The sequence below is a fragment of the Podarcis muralis genome, chromosome 10 (assembly GCF_964188315.1).
Source record: "Podarcis muralis chromosome 10, rPodMur119.hap1.1, whole genome shotgun sequence".
In the NCBI taxonomy this organism is placed as follows: domain Eukaryota; kingdom Metazoa; phylum Chordata; class Lepidosauria; order Squamata; family Lacertidae; genus Podarcis; species Podarcis muralis.
The window spans coordinates 9,585,333-9,605,379 of NC_135664.1; the positions used below are offsets into that span (position 1 = coordinate 9,585,333).

At 41.3% G+C, this 20,047-nt stretch overlaps 1 protein-coding gene across 3 annotated transcripts in view; it reads right to left on the reverse strand.

The window, feature by feature from the left end:
* Window positions 1–20,047, reverse strand: part of CELSR1 (cadherin EGF LAG seven-pass G-type receptor 1) — a 160,486-nt gene that overhangs the window by 56,268 nt on the left and 84,171 nt on the right. For all 3 annotated transcript variants that reach the window (XM_028747628.2, XM_028747627.2, XM_028747626.2), the window contains exon 5: window positions 15,321–15,409. In XM_028747628.2, the coding sequence (XP_028603461.2) occupies window positions 15,321–15,409 (89 nt within the window). The remainder of the gene's footprint in view (window positions 1–15,320; window positions 15,410–20,047) is intronic.

Below are 20,047 nucleotides of genomic sequence, written 5' to 3' on the forward strand. Positions count from 1 at the left end.
GGAGAGCCTGAACTTTGCAGCATCTCACGGTTTGGTGTTATGTCTGAACAGGGATTTCTGATTCTAGTTGTTTTTGTTGTCGCTGTTAAACCAAACCACCCTCAGTCAAGCAGATATAACCAATAAAGACAAACAACGAGCAAAACTTTTTTTAAAAGTCACACATTTTTGTAAGTCATGCCAAATTTTAGGGGCTCACTAATCAGTAGTAAATCATTCATTCACTGTTTTGAATGGTTAAAGGTTACAGAAAACCTGTTTCCTACTGACTTTTGAAAAGCTAAATGACTATTTTCTTTTCATACAGTTGTGCAGCCAGATGGGGGAAAGAGCAGCAGAAGTAGTTGCGATTAAAAAGTATCATGTTCACAGTAGTCCATATTTTTTCCCCTTGCAGCAATTAGTAGAAAACAGAGGAACCAGTAATGCAGTCTGCAGGAGAGTTGCTGGAAGCCGAGGGTGCACTTTTAGTTCAAACATGTTCAGTCTCATTAGGCAGATCGCCAGATTCAGAAAACCCTTTCATTAACCTACTGGTCTGAGCCCAAAAGACTAATGTATGAAACTGGGGATTGGGGGGATGGGGAGATTCGGATTCTCAGGCGATACTTCACTGGTTCAGTGGTCAGAAATCTCATTAACTGCTTTGCTACGGACACGTTTTCAACTGAGCACAGCTATCAGAGCCAAACCTGGGTGAAAAATTAAACAAACGGGAAACAAATAAAGCCGCAGGAACTGAAAAGGGCGCACTTGCAACCTAAGGGGAAGAAGCCGGTGAACACCAGACAAGCTTTTATGCCTTTAAGTGTGGGTTTGTAGCCTGTGAGGATTGGAAGAGGCAATTAGAGGCAACTGAAAATTAGGAGGCATCAAGGCTTGCATTCAGTAAGGTGCCCTACCTCAGCTTCAAGGTAGTGGGGAGAAGGGGAAAGAGTGTTAAGAATATTTGAAAGCAGACAGGCAAAAGAGCAGGGAACCCACCACGTATTTCAACAGGAGGACACATTCCTGCTGATCACCAAAGGTATAAATGTATCCTGAGCGCAAACACTTTCCTCCTTTGAAGTGTCTCATTGGCTCCCCTCCCCTTCCATGTTCATTAAAGACACAGGGCTTTGTGCATGCTTGTTTTCGAGTATAAAGAATGCACACCCATAATGACACTTTCCACTGAACGAGCCAAGGGCTTCACAGACCTAGGAAAGCACTTCACCATTTCCTTTTGCTAAGAAAACCTAGGGCTTCTGTTTTCCAGGTTCTTCTTTATTATTAGTTCAAAGGAAACACCCAAAGTCCTGATGATAAACTCAATACAACTTTGTTTGTGCATGCATAGCTGAAGATGAACCTCTTTGCCCTGAACTTTGACACTATATCTATATCTATTTGGGCCCACCCTATCATTGGGACTGTAACTCGTTTTAATCTGTTTTTATTGCTGCGTTTTAAATTAATAGAACTACAGAATCATAGAGTTGGAAGGGACCTCCTATTCCAATCTCTGCCATGCAGAAATCACAGCTAAAGAATTCCTGACACATGGCCACCCAGCCTTTGTCATGGTCATGTGACATGGCAATTAAATAGCTGTTTGGGCAGACGGCCACTGAACTCACTGCCCAGCTAGAGCTGACTCTCAAGTCATGTGGATCTTCCAAGTCTTCAGAGATGCTTCCCTCCTAATCTTTAAAAGCTTCTCTCTCGTTAGAGATCCCTCCAGAGTCTCCAGGTACACTGTTGATGCAACTAAACACTAAGAAAGCACTATTTTTCAGTTCTCTTTGTCTTCCACAGACAGATGTGAAATTCTTTAAAGAGCTTCTGAGTTCCTGAAGCTTACAGTGTGATTAAACGCAGATAAGGGTGCACTTCAAAGTCCTTACAGCGAATTCCTAAGGTGCCAGCTGAATGACTATATGGAACAGTGTGCCATGCTAAATCCTTGCTCCCATTAAATGGATTATAGAAAAATGCCCATCATTACCATTTTTAAAAAATGTTTTGAATTAAAATAGAAAACTAATGCCGAAAGTCTGCAGCCAATGAATTGATTGACTTATTCACAGTGAAATTCACAGGCTCACACCTAAAACCCTTTCTTATGTGCCCTTACGGCTCACTTAGGCTTGCCAGGTCACAATGCTAGAGCAATAGTAGAATCCCCACTGACAAAATTCCCCTCCTATTCATCTCCTAAAGGTGCAGCCCTTCTGGCAGGGAAATCCCAGGAGTACTATGCTGAACAATCCTATTATCCTTTGGCTCATCTACTCCTTCTTCACAGCCTTCCAAAGTTCTCTAATTTGTTCACTTCCTGTCCATTGGCACGACTTCCTGTTCTGTCCCTTCCTGTCCTTGGTCCCAAGTGAAGTTTTGCTCCATTTCCTTTCATGCCTCCTTTTTTTTTTAGCTCCTTCTCTCTACCATCAACTGTTCCAGCTGGTCCCTGCTTTTCAGCTGACTGCTTTCCTGGTCTCACTGGCTAGATAGCCTGTCCCTCAACCAGTCTCCCAACCTCTACATATATAGATCAGATAGTCTTGCTTGAGCCTGAGCATAAAGGTAAGGGACCCCTGACCATTAGGTCCAGTCGTGATCGACTCTGGGGTTGTGGCACTCATCTTGCTTTATTGGCCGAGGAAGCCGGCATACAGCTTCTGGGTCATGTGGCCAGCATGACTAACCCACTTCTGGAGAACCAGAGCAGCGCACGTAAACGCTGTTAACCTTCCTGCTGGAGCGGTACCTATTTACCTACTTGCACTTTGATGTGCTTTTGAACTGCTAGGTTGGCAGGAGCAGAGACCGAGCAACGGGAGCTCACCCCGTCGTGGGGATTCGAACCACCAACCTTCTGATCAGCAAGTCCTAGGCTCCTCATTGGCTCTTCTTGCTTCTCCTCCCCGTTTCCTCTGGTCCTCCCCCCCCCCTTTTCTCTGTTTTTTCTTTCCAACCTTCATTTCTCTATCTGCCACTTTCCTACTGGGCTCCCCATCCCTTCACTCCCCCACCTCCTTTCCCCTTTTTCCAGTCCTCAATCTGGTTCACAAAGCATCTTCCATCATTAGGACCTATGAGAGGTTTCAATCCCAAGCAAACTGACTTTTTCTTCACACTGTATTACAGCTGTACTATAAAATGCTGTACTACAAATACAAAATTAGTCTGACAGATTTATTCTATGAGCATTCAGGTCAGCCAAACAGTGTCAGAGGCTTCACCTCCATCAACACAGTACAATATAGATTACTATATGGTATCCATGACATACTGTAATCTATTGTATGTGCTTGAACTGATAATTAGCAGACTAGTGGGTAAAAAAGGGATGAGTGAAGAAAGAAGATAACTGGATGTGTGTAATCTAGAGTCCTGTGCAGGAACTCAAAGTGTATGTTTTTAGAGGTGTGGCACAGATTGTGACTGTACCAACTGGTCTTTGCTTATGGAGGACATATGGGCATAGTGCCCTATGGGCATAGGGCTCAACCATGCAATCAGCATATCCAATTCTTCTAGCGGACAAATAATGTACCGTATTGGCCTGAATATAAGCCTCACTCCCCCCCCCCCAATTCTGACCACGAAAAGTTAAAATTCAGCTTAAATTCGCGACCTTACAAAAAGGGCTTTTACGATATTGCTGCTGAAACAGACATACGTTAAAATGGAACAAAAAAAAAAGTTTTATTGACGATTTGCGAGCTTGAGACTTATCATTTGCCATTTACGGATGTGAGTGCCTGCAGAATTGTAGCAACTGAGTAGCGATTTGCGATTTTAGTGATTGTATGGTAACTTTTGCGGGGCTTGCAAGATCAAAGGCTTAAATTGGCTCGGAGTTACAATTCTACCAATCCGCAGAGATTTTCAGCCTGTAACCCAGTTTTAAGGGTATATTTGGGTATTGTCGTTTCTTCCCCTCCTCCCCCCCAAATTGTAAAGGTGCAGCTTATTTGCGGGTGAGGCTTATATTCGGGTTAATACGGTAGTTGGCATCTACACACACAAACCACTATGCAGAAGTGCCAATGTGTGAAGTGGATTGAAAGGGGCGGATAAAGTCAACTAGTACATTCACAATCTCCAGTGAGTAGACTTGGAACTTCTGAACTGGGCAAAACAAACGGATAAGAATCCATGACTTAATACACATTGATATATGTCTGTCTTTTCCCTTATAAAAAATGCCAGATCACGGGACCATAAACTCCATTTATCAAAATGCCAGATCACAGAGGCTGGGTGAAGGTCTGCAGTAGACACAGGCTAACTGCAGAACCATGCAGATGTTCTGGAGAAGAGGCAAATAAAATAGTTTCAGTTTTTAGTACTATTTGTCAATAGCAAGTTGTGACTTTACACATGTCACACAATGATGGCAGATTATAGATAATGCCATGTTGATTTAGTTAGGACATTCAACTCTTGTTCAAATACGCAGGCAGAAGAATTGACAATGAGAGAGCTGTCCTTCCAAGAGCTCTGCAAGGTCATGCAATGATCATGACTGACAATGGAATTTGGTCCATGGTCCACAACCAGGCCTGTAGGGACTGATGCAGGGGCAGCCTTAAGGGAAGTGGGCAGACAAGGTAGAGTATATTGTGCATGCAAAATTTCAATATTATGATGAGGAATTCAAAACATCAGTCTTGGTTACAAAAAAGAAAGAAAACCTGTGCCGTGCTAACTTATGGCAATGAGTCCTGTGTGAATGGATGTTGCAGTGGTATAGTCATCTAAAAGAGTCCAGGTACCACTCTCTTCTTTCATCCCTATCTCTTGTCTAGTTCAGGAAGAATTGATATCATGAATCAATACAATGAAGCATTATGGAAAGGGAAGGGAAGTCTCACCCACCACTGGCATATTGCAAAATATGGATTTATTTTTTGTATAATTCCACTTAGTTTGAAAAAAAATCTCTTCCTTTTTCTAATTGCAAAGTCTTTGATCAGATCCTCAAAACTAATCTTAGGTAACATATCTTCTTCTATACTTAGTAGAGATAAGGCATCTAGCCTGCCTTGTTGCACAGTTTTTCTGCTGGGATTTTTAAAAATATACTTCAACTGAGAAAACGAATGCTCAGCTGAGAAATTTGTGGCCATTGATGTTAAAAACCTGGGAATGGAAAATTTCTGTGCCCCCCCCCACCCTAAGCATATGCTTAATGGTTAATCCAGTCCAGCCCCCCCGAAGGATACAGGAGGGCCTCAACTTCCTGGCCCTGATCACAGTGATGATTTCATCACTATGTGCCAGGGAGAGAGAGTTTACCTATTCCTAAATTCTCTGTATTGTAGTTGTGACAAGATGTCTGCATATGCTATTTTTTAAAAAAATACTGTAATGACACAGGCAAGGTCTGCAATTTAAAACACCAATAAATATTCATTCCATCAACTGTAGACTGGGGCAGATTTTCCTCAAGTATAAAGTACAATGTTTTGCTGATGCAGCAAACTGCATTCAAAACCCTCCCTGAGCCAACTGTAAGGCTGACCAGCTAGCATATCATTAACGCAGACAAAAAAAACTTGAGGCACTTGAGTGTGAGAGCAAATTAAACATGCAAGCCCCCTGCCAGACCAAATGCATTGTGTACGATGAGCCAACAAATTTGTATCACTTGAGATGCGTTTGAGCTTTGTGTTCACTCCAAATTCTTCTGCAAAGCAAAAGCCTTAGCCCAGGGGTCAGCAAACTTTTTCAGCAGGGGGCCAGTCCACTGTCCCTCAGACCTTGTGGGGGGCCAGACTATATTTTTTTGGGGGGGGGGGAATGAACAAATTCCTATGCCCCACAAATACCCCAGAGATGCATTTTTAATAAAAGCACACCTTATACTCATGTAAAAACACACTGATTCCCGGACCGTCTGTGGGCCGGATTAAGAAGGCAGTTGGGCCGCATCCAGCCCCATGCCTTAGCCTTTCACAAAGAAGGGCCCCTCTCTTACAGTTTTGAACTTTGTCAAAGGCTTGGAAAGTTTAAGTCTCGTAAACCATCCCTGTTTGAAAGCCATGGAAACACGGGCAGTGGTGGGGAATCAAGTCTGTTACAAAGAAAGCTGATTTTTCTCCACCGCCAGCTGCCCTACCGGATTACAGCTCACTTGACTAGTGGGCAATAATGAAAAATATCCTGCCACATATTAACTGCCACTAACAAAGAAATGTTTTGAAGTAAGATTTCTCCCTGGTGGGAGAGTGTTACAATTTTTCTGTTTATGCATGATTTGATAAAGTATGCGATCAAATGATTCTATTCAGATGGCTTGTGAATATTCCTGGTCTCTCCCTGTTCCATACAATTCTCAGAGCCTATGACGTAAGGCATCTGTCATCCTTTGCTCATTTGAGCACCTGCTAGCTCCTCCTAGATGAGCAGTCTAGGAAAAAAGGGAATCTACTTCCTGGCTTGCAAACGAGGAAGAAGGAGCTTCCTGGAGATGAAGACTGCTGAGATTGTCAGACTCCTAAGCCCTTTCACAGATGCTGTTTGCACTGATTCAGTTTGTATCCTCTGGCACCTATTTTGAAACTGCATATTTCCAGAATCCTGCAGGTCCGAAGTGAAGTTATTCCATTGCTAAAACGACCACATGGGTATGCTTACATATTAATAGCTGGTATTCACAAAGATTCATGGATATACATATGCATGTAAAATCTTAGTATTTTATTAGATGTAAACTTTAGAATATTGTTGAGCCATCCATCCAGAAACCCAATATGGGACAATTTTCTACAACAGTTCCAATAACTTTCTCCAAGGGAGAAGGCAGGCATACAAGTCTCTGTCTACTCTCTCCCCCCCCCCCAATTTATTCACTTGCTGCTGCCTTTTCTACCTAATCCTTCTTAGGAGAGCTCCTTGCTGGTGGCTTTCCATCTCAGGCACCCAGTTGCAGGATGCTTTCTTAATTTTCTCCAGGTGGAGTTGAAGCAGGTTGAGACGGTGGTGGAAAGGGAGGGAATGGACTGAACAACATTTGATTTGTCCAGATGCTTGTCTGCCACTTCAAGCCGTGAAGATGAGCAGGCAGCACATCTGAAGAATGTGCTGTGATCACCCTCTATAGTGAGCAACCTTTGTAATATTTATGTCTGTCTCTTTATTACGTAATATTATTCATAGGAATATATATACATAGCCCCATCATAATAAGATTCTGTAACTGCAAAAGCAGTAGGATCAAAGCAAAGATCTTTTAGCTGCATAAGCACTCGAGTATGTGTTGCCACAGGTAGCAATTAATTGTTAGGGGATTCCCCCCCCCCCCCATTCTGCTGATGGTGGCAAACAAAATGTTGTGCTAGCCTTCCAGGGGTGCTGGGCTGAAAGAGGAGTGAACATATGGGGCAGTTGTTGATCCCACAACCCTATTCTGAACCCCTGTGCAGTAGCATCAGTGAGCACCTATACACAACACTGGCTGAACAATCACCAGCACAGTGTCTCTGAAGTAGGGGGGGGGGGCAGATTGGAATCATATAGGCCCTCTGATATTAAAGAGTTAATTTATAAGACTGGGCCTTTAGGAATCTCTTTCCAATAATCAGATGTGCATGACCCCATCTGCTACCAGTTTGAAAGAAAACCACCACACAGCAGGCCTGCACAGTGATATATAATACTGATATTTTGAATTGCCATCCCATTTACATACCAATTTACCAAGCACAAGTTTTCAAACAGCTGAAATATCCAATTTATAGACCATGTTTGTGACAAGAAACATTAACAAAGTTATAAAGTTCACATCCACATTCAATTCACACTCTGAAACAGATGTTATTTTCAGTCACAGCCTTGTTACAATAATCTTCTCCAATGATACTGTTTATGCAGATAATCCTTCTCAATCCTTTAATGAATTAGTTCTGAAGGCACTGGGACTAATATCTTTAATTCTATCTCTCTGACTATGATCTCTATTGGTGACAATTTCACCACAAATTGTGAAAATAATTGGGTGTGGAATTTCAGCGAATCCTCATTTCAGATGTCATCCATAACTTTGTTATATGCTGCTGCTCCAGCCATCTATGTCCCAGCACCATCAAATGAAGTCATCAGCTGACCAAGACATAGGGATCAAGACAATCAGGCGGAAAGTACCTTTATGGCTGCCTAGTCTTGAAATGTTCTTGAAGCACTACAGAATGAAGTTACAGACAGGCATCTGACACATTGCTGTATAACAAATGGAAGACACTCAAGTGTGCTAAAATAACATTTCAAAACATACCTTGTGTTCTCTAATAATCTGGTAATGTCTGTGGCTATAACTCTAAGCATATTAACCAGGAAGTAAATCTCACTCAACAATACATATTTCTGACTAGATAAATACATTTCTGATTAGTTTGTAAGATCTAAACTGGCAATCAAATTTCCAAGCTCTAAGAAACGGAGTTGGGTAGTTTGTGGGCAAAGTATTTTCATCAAGGAATGGCTAAAAGTGCAACCCAATAATGGTTTTAGTTATTCTGTGGATATTCAGCTGCAGCTACAAATGGAGGAATTATAACTCAGTGGTAGAACACATGTTATGGATGCCAGTCAGACAATACTGAGAGGTATAAGGCAGCTTCCTATATTGTCACCATGCCTCACACTCTTGTTGATCAGCAAATAAAATGAGGACAGAACAACTATACTACAGCTACATCATACAAAGATCCATTCACTGTTCAACTAGATTATACCTAATTAGGATAACGCTGTCCTTTAATGTTATAACAACATGTCACAAAGTTATTAGATTTGATTAGGTAAACACTATGTTTAATTCCTTATCGATATAATACAAGTGCATGATTTTATCTGCATTCTGTAGATTGCCTTGAATTTTATCTGTTTTAAAAGGCATACAGATGAATTGAGCTAGAATTTGATTCACTTTCTTAGTAGTTTTGATTTCTGACTGTGCCATCTACACTGTACTGTGCTTGGGCGTGTGGCATCATGTCTGCACAATATTGTATAATAACAGGATACTTCTAAGCACATGCAATAGGTGTATATCTTAGATGAACAGAATGTGTTCTGTGAGCTCCATCCAGATATAAGAATTTTTATTTTAAGACTTGGCACCTATCAACTGATAGATAATTAAGCTTATATACCTTTAATACTTGTGTAGAAAGGAAAATACTAGCAGTTGCGGGTTATCAAAGGGCTGTGATGGTGGTTGAAATTCTTTCTACCCAGGTACTGTAGACTCAGAATCCTTATACTAGACTCAGTTTGGCAAGCCGTTAACACACATCAACAGTCAGCATTCTTGCATGCACACATGTTCTCTCTAGGCATCTAGAGAGACAGGGAATCACAATGATTCATTGCTTTGGCTATTTTGCATCCTTTGCAAAGAGGATCAAGTTTCCACCTCAACCATCCCCTGGGATTGTGACCCAATCTTTACCTTTATTGTAAAGGTAATTGTTGCCACCACACTTAAGACTTTGAATGTTCATTCCTCCAGTTTACAGGTTTTGGGAAGGGAGAACAAAAAAGTTCTTGCTATTGTATTGCCACAGTAGAACATGCTCCTCCTTAACCTCTTCTGGGGAAAATGGCTAGACTCAATTGCTATTGAGGGGCTGGTGTACACCTGCAGTGTTAGTTTCATGATAACTTGTGTAAGTCACCACTATGGACACCTTCTGGAAAGAGCTCACTGCTCCTAAAAAGTGCTTTCAGTAAAAGTGGCCTAGCTGTATGGATTCTTCTGACTGCTGGCTTTTATTTCCTTGTAAGCTGGGCACATTACTACACATTGTGTAGTGAAGGTGTGGCTGGCCACAGATCTCTCTTCAACTACACATTTCCATATGCATCCTATTAGATTGTGATTATTATTTTTTTCATCCATTAGGCAAACTGATAATCTAAACTATCTGGAATAAAAGGTGTTTAGGTTCTATATTGGTCAATGACTTTTCAACAAATTAAAGGTACAGTATATTAATTCCAAAACACAAATATCATTACTATTAATAACTCAGAAATCAATTCTAACTGGCACATTCTCAGATTGCAATCTAAACAATTACCCTGACATTTACCTATGACGTTAGATAGCATTGTTTTCCAGAGGATAACAGTGAGATAACTAGGGACTGGTATACAGTGGAGCAAATGATAATCTCAGAGGTACAGTATGACTGTGGTCACATAACAGGTGACTGCTATCATCATGCAAAACCTGTTTTCCAGAAGGAAGTGAGATAATCTATCTTCCAGTTGCAGAGGCAGCCAGGGCTGCAGGATACGCTATGCTACCACAAATGGATCTTGCATTTGTTGACTGGAGATTGCAGAGGTGTATTTTTATATATATGCTTTGCTCAAAACAAATTGCCCAATCAGCCTGTCAAGGCTGCTTTACAGACCTGCCAATAGAAAAATAAGCTGCAGAATTCTGTTGACTCTTACAGAGCATGTTAGGATTTAAGAGGCTACTCTCTAATTTTCATTAAGTGTATGCAATTGTTAGTATTTGTTCAAATTGTGTAATTTGTTTTGGCATTCCCATGAAAAAGACACGCTCAATTTAATTTTGGATAAAGCTTCACTTTGTATTAAAGAAAAGATAATTTAGTTGGTAGATTAAAGATAACATGATTCACAGCAAGGGGATTTGGAAGCACATCAAAGATTTTAATTTTAAAAACTCCTGCTCCACAAAATCAGTCAAAGTCCTGTTTTCCTTTCAAGACTCATTGCAGGTGGTGTAATAAGTTAAAGATACCAGTGAAGCCTTGAAACTTTACAACATAATTCATCCAAAGTGGAAACACTGGAATTTAGATGCACTAAGTAAGGGAATGAAATTCTTCCAAGTTTTACGGAGGTGTATTTGTGATTAAGGGATCTTTGTAGCAATTGTGTCTTATTTGCCTCAAATGTTAAGAAAACAACAAAATGTTATATTTGCCTATTTCTATCATCATGAATTATATTTATCAATTTTTTAAAATAGTATAGTAAAAAATGAAATTGATAATGGAGGTTTCCTGGTGGTCACCTGTCTATCTGACTGCTCTTAGAATAAAGCTATTTTGAAAATCTCTCTCGTTATGTATACATTTGTGTGTGTGTGATACACACACACACATATACAGTATGCAGAACTTGAAGAGATGCTAGTTATTACAAGTGTCTCAGAGAGAGGGCCATGTAAAGAGATCAGCATATAGATAAATGCAAATATGTTTAGGGAGCAAGAGAACTTTGTCTTGCCTTGGTTGCTAACACTGGCTAAACAACATAGTATTGAACCATTTTAGTAGAACAGAGATGAAATATACAGGAAGAACAACATTTAAACAGAAATCTAGAATGGTAAGGTAACAGCTTTGCTGGGAGAGGAAGGAGAAAGCAATAGAGAGACCTAGAAATAATGCAGATATGAAATTAATAGAAAAGCTGCCTTACTTTCAAACCTGCTCTATTTATGCAGTTTAAGTAGAGCGATACACTGGAGTTATTATGACGTGTCTGAGTTGTATCAAGTTTAGACATAACATCCATTTATCTTGGCACAGCCCATAATCCCTAAATTATCTATGTCTTAGCAAACCCCTCATAGTGCTTTTTTAAATCTTAGTCCTCCTTAAAACAAGAGTCTGCCAATGAATTGCCTCCAAACACATACCACTGGAGGCAAAAGTGCTGGTCTCTGCCTCAGTCACACAGGGGAAGGAATCCTTATGAGAAAAGGGGAGCAGAAGGCAGGGCTGTGGCTTAGCCTTGCTTAAATCACCCACCCAGCAGAGGCTAGGTCGCACTGCATGTGTGCCAACAATACACCAAAAGGCCACTAAAGCTTCTGTAGCCTCAGAGAGGACCAGAAGCTTCCTCTATTGTTTCTAGTAAGAGTCAATAGGCAGTTGTTTCAATGCAATAATTCCATAGCATCATCCTAACAAGCTTTCAGGAAGATCCACCAGAAACAAGTTTTCTTCAGATGCCACCATTTGAGGTATGGAGGATGACTATTTGCTGGTGGGACCGCCAACTGTGGAATGTCTTCCCCAGATGAGCTTACTAGGCACCAACCTTGATTTTACTTCAGTGCCAGGAAAATGACTTTTTATTTTATTTCCCCAGACTTTTTCATCCTCGGTAAATTGCCTTTGTTTGTTTGTTTTCATTTTGCAGATTACTTTCATATAGTGGTGTTCTAATGCTTCTGTTTTAATCTGTTTTGTTGCAATTTTAACTTCATGTACATAAGCTGTTGCAGGGTGAGGAATTAAGTAAATAAAAGCTAGACATCTGCCTGGCATGTGACTGTGATCTGATCCTGAGACTGCTTACACCAATTTTGTTCCCAAAGCAGCATATTAATTTACTTGAGCTCAGAGAGGCAGAATCTGGTTTTTAGAATAGGTGCAAAATTAGCTTGTACACAAAATTTGCAAAGCATTTTCCCACCTATTTTCAAACATGAATAATTATACTAGAAGACATCTATCACTTGGGGGTGGGGAGAGCAAAAGAATCATGAAAATGAGACAAAGGTTTATTTTTAACCAGTGTGTGGGATCACTTTCCTTTTTAAAGAATACCCTGGAGCTGTCTCAAGTCCTTATCTTCTTGGCAGCTGCTTAGAATTCTAAACCAACAACCAAGCTAAGAAATCCAGACTTCAGCTGATATATGCTCCTTTTCCCAGGCTTCTTGGCCAATGGGCAGGAATGGCTCCAGCAAAAGAACTATGGATTACTCTATCATCTGTCATTTTATCAGCTTTCTATTAAAGCTACTTTCTGAAATAACACCCAAACGCAGAGTGTTTCTTCAGATTGTAAGGAAATTTATCACAGGGTCCAAGCACACAGATGAAACAAGCTACAAATATTTGTAATTGTATGGCAAGGAAGCAAAATAAGCAAAATAAGACTGAAAATAAAAGTACATGCAGGAATGGGTAAGTTTCCTTCATAAAAGAACTCAAAGCAGGCTGAAACAGTGGAATTGCCCATTTTGTTCACACGCTAAACCATGGCTGAGGGTTACCAGAATGAGCAGCAGTGAGTCCTAGGCTTTATGTGCAGCTGCAAGGACCAGTTTGGAAGCCTTTGCTTCCATTTTTGCTTAACCACAGCTTGTTGTGATGTCCAAAGCCAGACAAACCATAGTTCACATGGTTTGTTGAAGCAAGCCAACTTCAAACCATGGGGTATGAAGGTGGGTGGTTCCAACAAACCATAGTTGAGATTGTTTCAGTCACAGAAGCGGTCCAGCCAGCCATTTGGAGCCAATATGCGGAGACTTCATGAAACTCCTGAATCTCCATATTCAAGCTATAATATGATTTTCAATGACACAGCATCCTTATTGATATAATTCTTTTGTCTTCTTTTCATCATCCTGTATACCACTAAACAGCAACTAGTTTACCCAGAAGGCTGCTTTGAGAATGGACGCAGAGTCAGAAAGCCAAGACTCCTATGTCCTCATGACTACTAACAAATCAGGATGCTACATATGCTACTCAACTGACCCACCTCTTTTCTTTATGGTTTGGCAACTGGCGAGAGTAAGAAAAAGTCTATAAGGGAACTGAATTTGTCTGGGATAAGTTTTCAGCTACTGACTCCTGCTATGTGGTTTAAACATGAGAACCCTCTATATATAATCCAAATTGCTTTGGCTACACAAGCAGACCAGGTAACCATTTGGAGCAGCACAATCCAAGGGGAAATGCGTGTCCAATCTCTCCTTGGCTTTGGTACAGTTAGCTCTCCATGTGTATTGAGACTCTGCTGTGTTTCAGAATTCTTTCGGACAACTAGGGAAATCCTGAGGTCCACTTTTAGTTTGTATCAGAGTGTCTTGTCACTGGAGTTGTCATTCTGCCCCGCCCTACCCCATCCTGCTTAAAGTGCCAACCAAACCATGAGACACCCCTGAACATTATAATACTTGAAACATTTGAAAACCCACAGACCTGCAATACATTTACAAGCTTATCATGTGATGAAAAAAATCCTACTCTTATCATTTTGCTTCCTAAGCTTAGGAAGACAATGCATTGTGTACCATTAAAGTGCTAATTAATCAATCAGCAATTGTATGAATATATCCTCCGTCTCATCAAGAAGCAACTATATTCCTCATAAAGTTCCCAAGCAGAAATTATTGATCATGCTAATGATGAAATAATTAAGTCAAGTCAGCCAGGGTTCTTGGACTTTTATCAGCTGATAATCAAGGCACAATCCAATCAAACCAGCATCCTGAAGCCCCATTAAGTATGTGCTTAAATCTTTCTAATTGAAATTAATGAGACTAAAATGCGCTTAAGTTTGACTGGATTTTAAGTGTGCCAAATATGTACTGTAAACTTCAAGGAGGATGTACTTAACTAAGACAAAGAATTCTAATCGTTGAACAGGCCAACGAAAGCATGATGGCATCAGGGATTCAGTGCCATAAAACCAGATCCACCCAAACACACATCTATCACTACTTATAATAAGATACAAAATTGAACAATGTAAGAGAAACACCAAACCTTATCCACCAATTAAACTCTTCAGAATGTTCAACAGGTAACATTTTTACTTGAAATGCAGACTCAAGATTATATTTTTCTTAAAACCTCAGAGACAACATGGTAGAGCCAGATGCTTTAGAAGTGGCTATTATCTTCCGTCTAAATTGTTAAATTTGAAAATGGCATTCAGCCAATGAATTCAGAGCTATTTCTTTGTTTATGTTGTTTTCTGTCTCTCTGGATATTTACCAAGAGCTTCTGACTTAATTATGCTACAAATACAGCAGAAACAACAACAAAAAGAATCTGAATAATTGCTCTCTTTACGTTTAAAAGTAAAGAAAGGCTTCCCCTGAATCAGCAGTTTCTTATGACAGGAGGAGTTTGGTGAACAAAACAGAGCTCTTACTCACACAAGTTGAAACCCATATTGTTCATTTAAAGAAGGGTGCTGATCTGTATGCAACCTGCTGGACTTGATTTTCTAAGGCTTTACATAGACTTTAATGCACCACTGCCTAGTGGACAGCAGCCATGGCAGCCGCACTGGCAGAGACACAGAATCTTACACCAACAGTGCTAAGGGTTAGAGCCAGCCACTCTATTGCTCTTTTAAAGCAGGGAGTATTATGTCTCAAATAAATACTTCCATTCCAGCAACATGCTTTGGCTAAATGTAGGTCCACTGTACAACTCTAAAGACTGGCTCTGGTTCTCTTGAGCAAATAAGCTGGCCAATTTGAACGAAGAAGAATTCAGTTCACAAAAATAGATCCCAAACATGTTGCCTTACCTTGTTATAGTACTGCACCTGGACAGAGTGCCACTGCCCATCACTAACCCCTCCTGGAACAAAGGGGGCAACTGTCGTAGTGGTTTCCCCTGAAAGGTTGCGTGAAAGAGAAAGAAAAACAGTCACCTTAAAAAGTTCCACTACACTCTCATCTTTGTAATTAACAAAAATGTTGATTAGCAGTTGAGGGAAAACTTTTCATTCATCTTCCTGCACTTGACTGCATTGAGGGCAGGACTGGAGAGAGGGTTGCCTTTCTCCAAGTAATGCATTCATTCATTCATCATTGGCATCATTCTCACATTTAGAAAACAAACGCCAAGAAGGTACCGACACTTAAATTCCTTCACAAATAAATGACAACAAAACGACTAGCCGCAGAGTATAAACTGTGTTTACTATAAACTTTGGCTTGATATAAATTATGATAATGCAAACAATATTCAAATTTGTTAATTACGCTCCTACAAATATAGAGGATTACACCCCCTATATCTAGTGTTCTGGTGCTTAAGAAGGTGGCAGTCCTCAAATTTTAACTAAAGAGTGAAAACACTTTTCCTGACAAAAGGTAAATATTTAGGGCAAATACAGATTGTGCAAACAGTTGTTACCCACAGAAAGAATGTGCATTTTTGTGGCTTTCTTGTTTTTTCAGGCTGGGGTCTTACAGGACTGTCAGATAAGGTGTGAGGGAACAAAGAAAACATTTTTTGCCCTAGAAAGCTCCAGAAGTTCTAACCTTGCAATTAATGGCATTGCTTCCTTTCTTTTCCGTTAAAATGTCTTTTAAAGATTGGATCCGATAAAGCAGAGAATGTCAGATTAATTGTGCATACCAGTACAACCAGCCTGGTGACTATTCACTGCTGTTCTGAGGTAAGAACAAACATCTACAGCAAAAGTACACAAGGTCCTGTCAAATTGGTCAGGCAGGGTTTGTTATGAATGACTACTTAGACAAAAGTTTCCATTAGAGAAGAATAAGAAAAGGGGGGGGGGGGACATTAACACACACCCCGATGCATACGATAAACCACTATATTTCTAGCTGTATTCATGCAAACGTTTCCTTCAGTTTAACATACACACCTGCTCAGTTTATACAGACAGGCGTTAAACTGAAAGAGGAACACAAATACAGCCTCTTTTTAGAGGTTAGGCATTTCCTAATTTCTGCAACACTGACAAAAACAAACAATGCAGAAGTAAGGCTCCCCTTATCTCAGTCCCCCCCAAAAAGAAAAGCTACTTCCATAGTAGGAAGCATTAAAGTTTCATTTCATAACAGTCGTAAAATATATGTGCTTGTCTTTAAATCTCTGACAACTTCCCAACTTCTGTTTATTTTACAACATTGGTTATTCAAACAAAGTGGAAACTGAAAGCATTTCTGTTTGCCCAAGGTAGAGCATGTGATTTTGGGCAGCCCCCACCCACGCTGTTATTCACTGCAGCCCTCTACACCTCCTACAAAATGTGCTCCTGGGAGTTGGGCAACCCTTGGGAACAGTTTGGTATATGGATTAGAATTCATACCTGGCTGGTGAAAACTGAATGCCCCGTCCCTGCCTTGCATAAGGGTAAGCACTTTCCACACCACAGAATTACCGTATTTTTTGCCCTATAGGACGCACTTTTCCCCCTCCAAAAATGAAGGGGAAATGTGTGTGCGTCCTATGGGGTGAATGCAGGCTTTCGCTGAAGCTTGGAGAGCAAGAGGGGTCGGTGCGCACCGACCCCTCTCGCTCTCCAGGCTTCAGGAAGCTATCAGCAAGCCTGGGGAGCCCGCAGGAGTTCCCACAGGGCTCCCTAGGCTGCGGATAGCAGCCTGCTGCCCGGAGCACGCTGAAGCAGAGCGCCCCGCGCTTCCGGCAGATATCCGCAGCCTCGGGAGCCCTGCAGGAGTTACCGCAGGGCTCCCTAGGCTGCGGATAGCAGCCTGCTGCCCGGAACGCGGGGCGCGCTGAAGCCGCGGCTGGGGGGGGATATATTTTTTTTCTTTATTCCCCCCAAAAAACTAGGTGCGTCCTATGGGCCGGTGCGTCCTATAGGGCGAAAAATAGGGTATATGTTGTGATTTTGCCCCTCTGTTGTCCCTCAGAGGCACTCATTAGCTGCAGGGTTGTCCTAATTCTACTGAACCCCAAGTAATTTCACCTCCTTCTATACTCAAGAGTTTGTACATGTAGGTCTCGGTTGCTGAGATGCTTTGTGACCTATATTTGCTCATATTACAGAATGCAACGTGAATCAGATGTAAGGTTATGTGTCACTTATTTTATTTAAGGATCGTTTAAAAATGATGCGCTGTATCTATTAGCATAAGGATCTATGCCTGAGCAGCAAGACTTCTCCCTTTCCAGCCGTCCCAACCTGCTCTGAAACAGATTCGGGGAGGGGACTGCGGGGCACATGGGGAGAGGAAGTCCTGTTGCATAGATGGAAATCCTTGCGCTAAGAGGACATACAACCCAATAGCTCTTGTGTCAAGTCACCCCAAAATAGTTGCACGTGGCAAATTGTGACCAGATGGGAATGCATAATAGCATTAAAAATAAAATTCAACCAGTTCAATGGGGCCCAGAATACTGGTATCACTTGCACCCACACTGACTGCAGGCACTGAAATATTGCTTTATACTTCGGTATTTCTTGCTGGATCAGAGCACTTGACTCTCCCCTGACTTACAAATTTTCCATTTTAAAGAGGAAATGTTTTCATGGATATGATTTTTCATGAAGCAGACTTATGATAAAGGCATGCAGCCATGCTGATAAAATTTTATATCTCAAAGACCTTACGTAGTATATAAGAATGTATACACAAGTATGGCAGTCCTCTTTTTCTCTGTTTCTTCTCTATAGTATTTTAGCACAAATCTTTCGCAAATAACGTCTGGCTTATACAGACACAAAACAGGACAAGCAGCCTTCCTCTTGCATCACTATTGCTCTTTCTTAATAAAAAAAGTGCTTGAGGGTGCAGACACCAACAAATAATTGATACCATCTAGACAGAAATCTTCTCTGGTTACTATATATACCATAGGTTGATTTCCAATTAGACTTAGCAGATATAGAAAGTATTGCTTTGGGCAAAATGCTTCGCATCTAATTATATCTCTTGCGTGAAAGTGTAGGAGAGTGCATTTAAGGTCCAGAATACTCACACACCAAAACTCCTATGACTCACAGAATTGATGCACAGCTTACTTAAGCCAGCATATGTGCGTTTCAGCCTTTTTAGTTTTACTGAACTCAGTAGCCACCAGCATCCAGCAACTTCCTTAAAATGTGCATTTTTATGCTTCCTTCTCCATTTCTATGAAGCCCATCCCTCTACCTGACAACCCAAAAAACTATTATCTTCAATTTTTAAAACTGTGCCCTGGCTAACAGATCCAACTCATCTTAAAGACAATGTTGCTGCTTAATAAGTGTAAAGAAAATACAAATAAGTTCCAATCAACTAAGCTTTCATCAGACATGCATAAAAGAAGTGGTAGAGACCACATACGTTTCGACAGTTAACATAATCTGCTTCCATGATCACTTTCATGAACCTAAGACCATCTTAAGTGCAACTATAATATTCCTATTGTAAACGGAGACATTCAAATGCAAAAACACCCCAAATTTATGCTTTTAAAAATCTCAATTCCTTGTTAATACTTTGCACCCATGAGCAGGAAAACTAACTGAATTTAAATTGGTAAGAATCATGGGTTACTTTATACCAGGAACGCTTACCCTTTCTCGACCCTAGCCTCCTCTGAAGGCCAGCTGTGATGATGGCCTAAGTCATTTTGGCCAGCAACTGTGCATTCAGTTTTGTGCATGCAAACACATCCACACAGACTGTACTTCAGTCCACACACTCACTACACACGGTGTGTGTGTGTGTGTGTGTGTGTGTGTGTGTGAGAGAGAGAGAGAGAGAGAGAGAGAGAGAGAGAGAGAGAGAGAGATGCAGACACCCAGCAAACTCACACACACAGGGGAAGCTGAGCTGTGGCTGTGAGGAAGAGATAAAGTCCTCTGAAGAGCAAACACAGATTTTTTTTTCTACCTGCAGTTCTGAGCTGGGAAAAGAACCTCTCCTCTTAGAAATGCCCTGCTGCGATGGGAAGATAAAGTGCACTTTCTGCTCTTCAGAAAGCAAACTCTGAAAAGCAAAGATAGTGACTTTCCTCCCCGTTAACAGCACCCAGCCTACAGCTGCAATGGAGAGAAAGACTACCTGAGCGTTCTTCCTCACCTTGCAAAGGTGCCTTGGTTTTCTTCTTCTTGTGTGCCACTATTGTTAGGAGGTATTAATGCTCAGAAAACTAGCAGGAGCATTATCTTTTAAAAACAAAATTACTGTCCTGGATGGGACGCGGGTGGCGCTGTGGGTAAAAGCCTCAGCGCCTAGGGCTTGCCGATCGAAAGGTTGGCGGTTCGAATCCCCGCGGCGGGGTGCGCTCCCGCTGCTCGGTCCCAGCGCCTGCCAACCTAGCAGTTCGAAAGCACCCCCGGGTGCAAGTAGATAAATAGGGACCGCTTACCGGCGGGAAGGTAAACGGCGTTCCGTGTGCTGCGCTGGCTCGCCAGATGCAGCTTTGTCACGCTGGCCACGTGACCCGGAAGTGTCTTCGGACAGCGCTGGCCCCCGGCCTATAGAGTGAGATGGGCGCACAACCCTAGAGTCTGTCAAGACTGGCCCGTACGGGCAGGGGTACCTT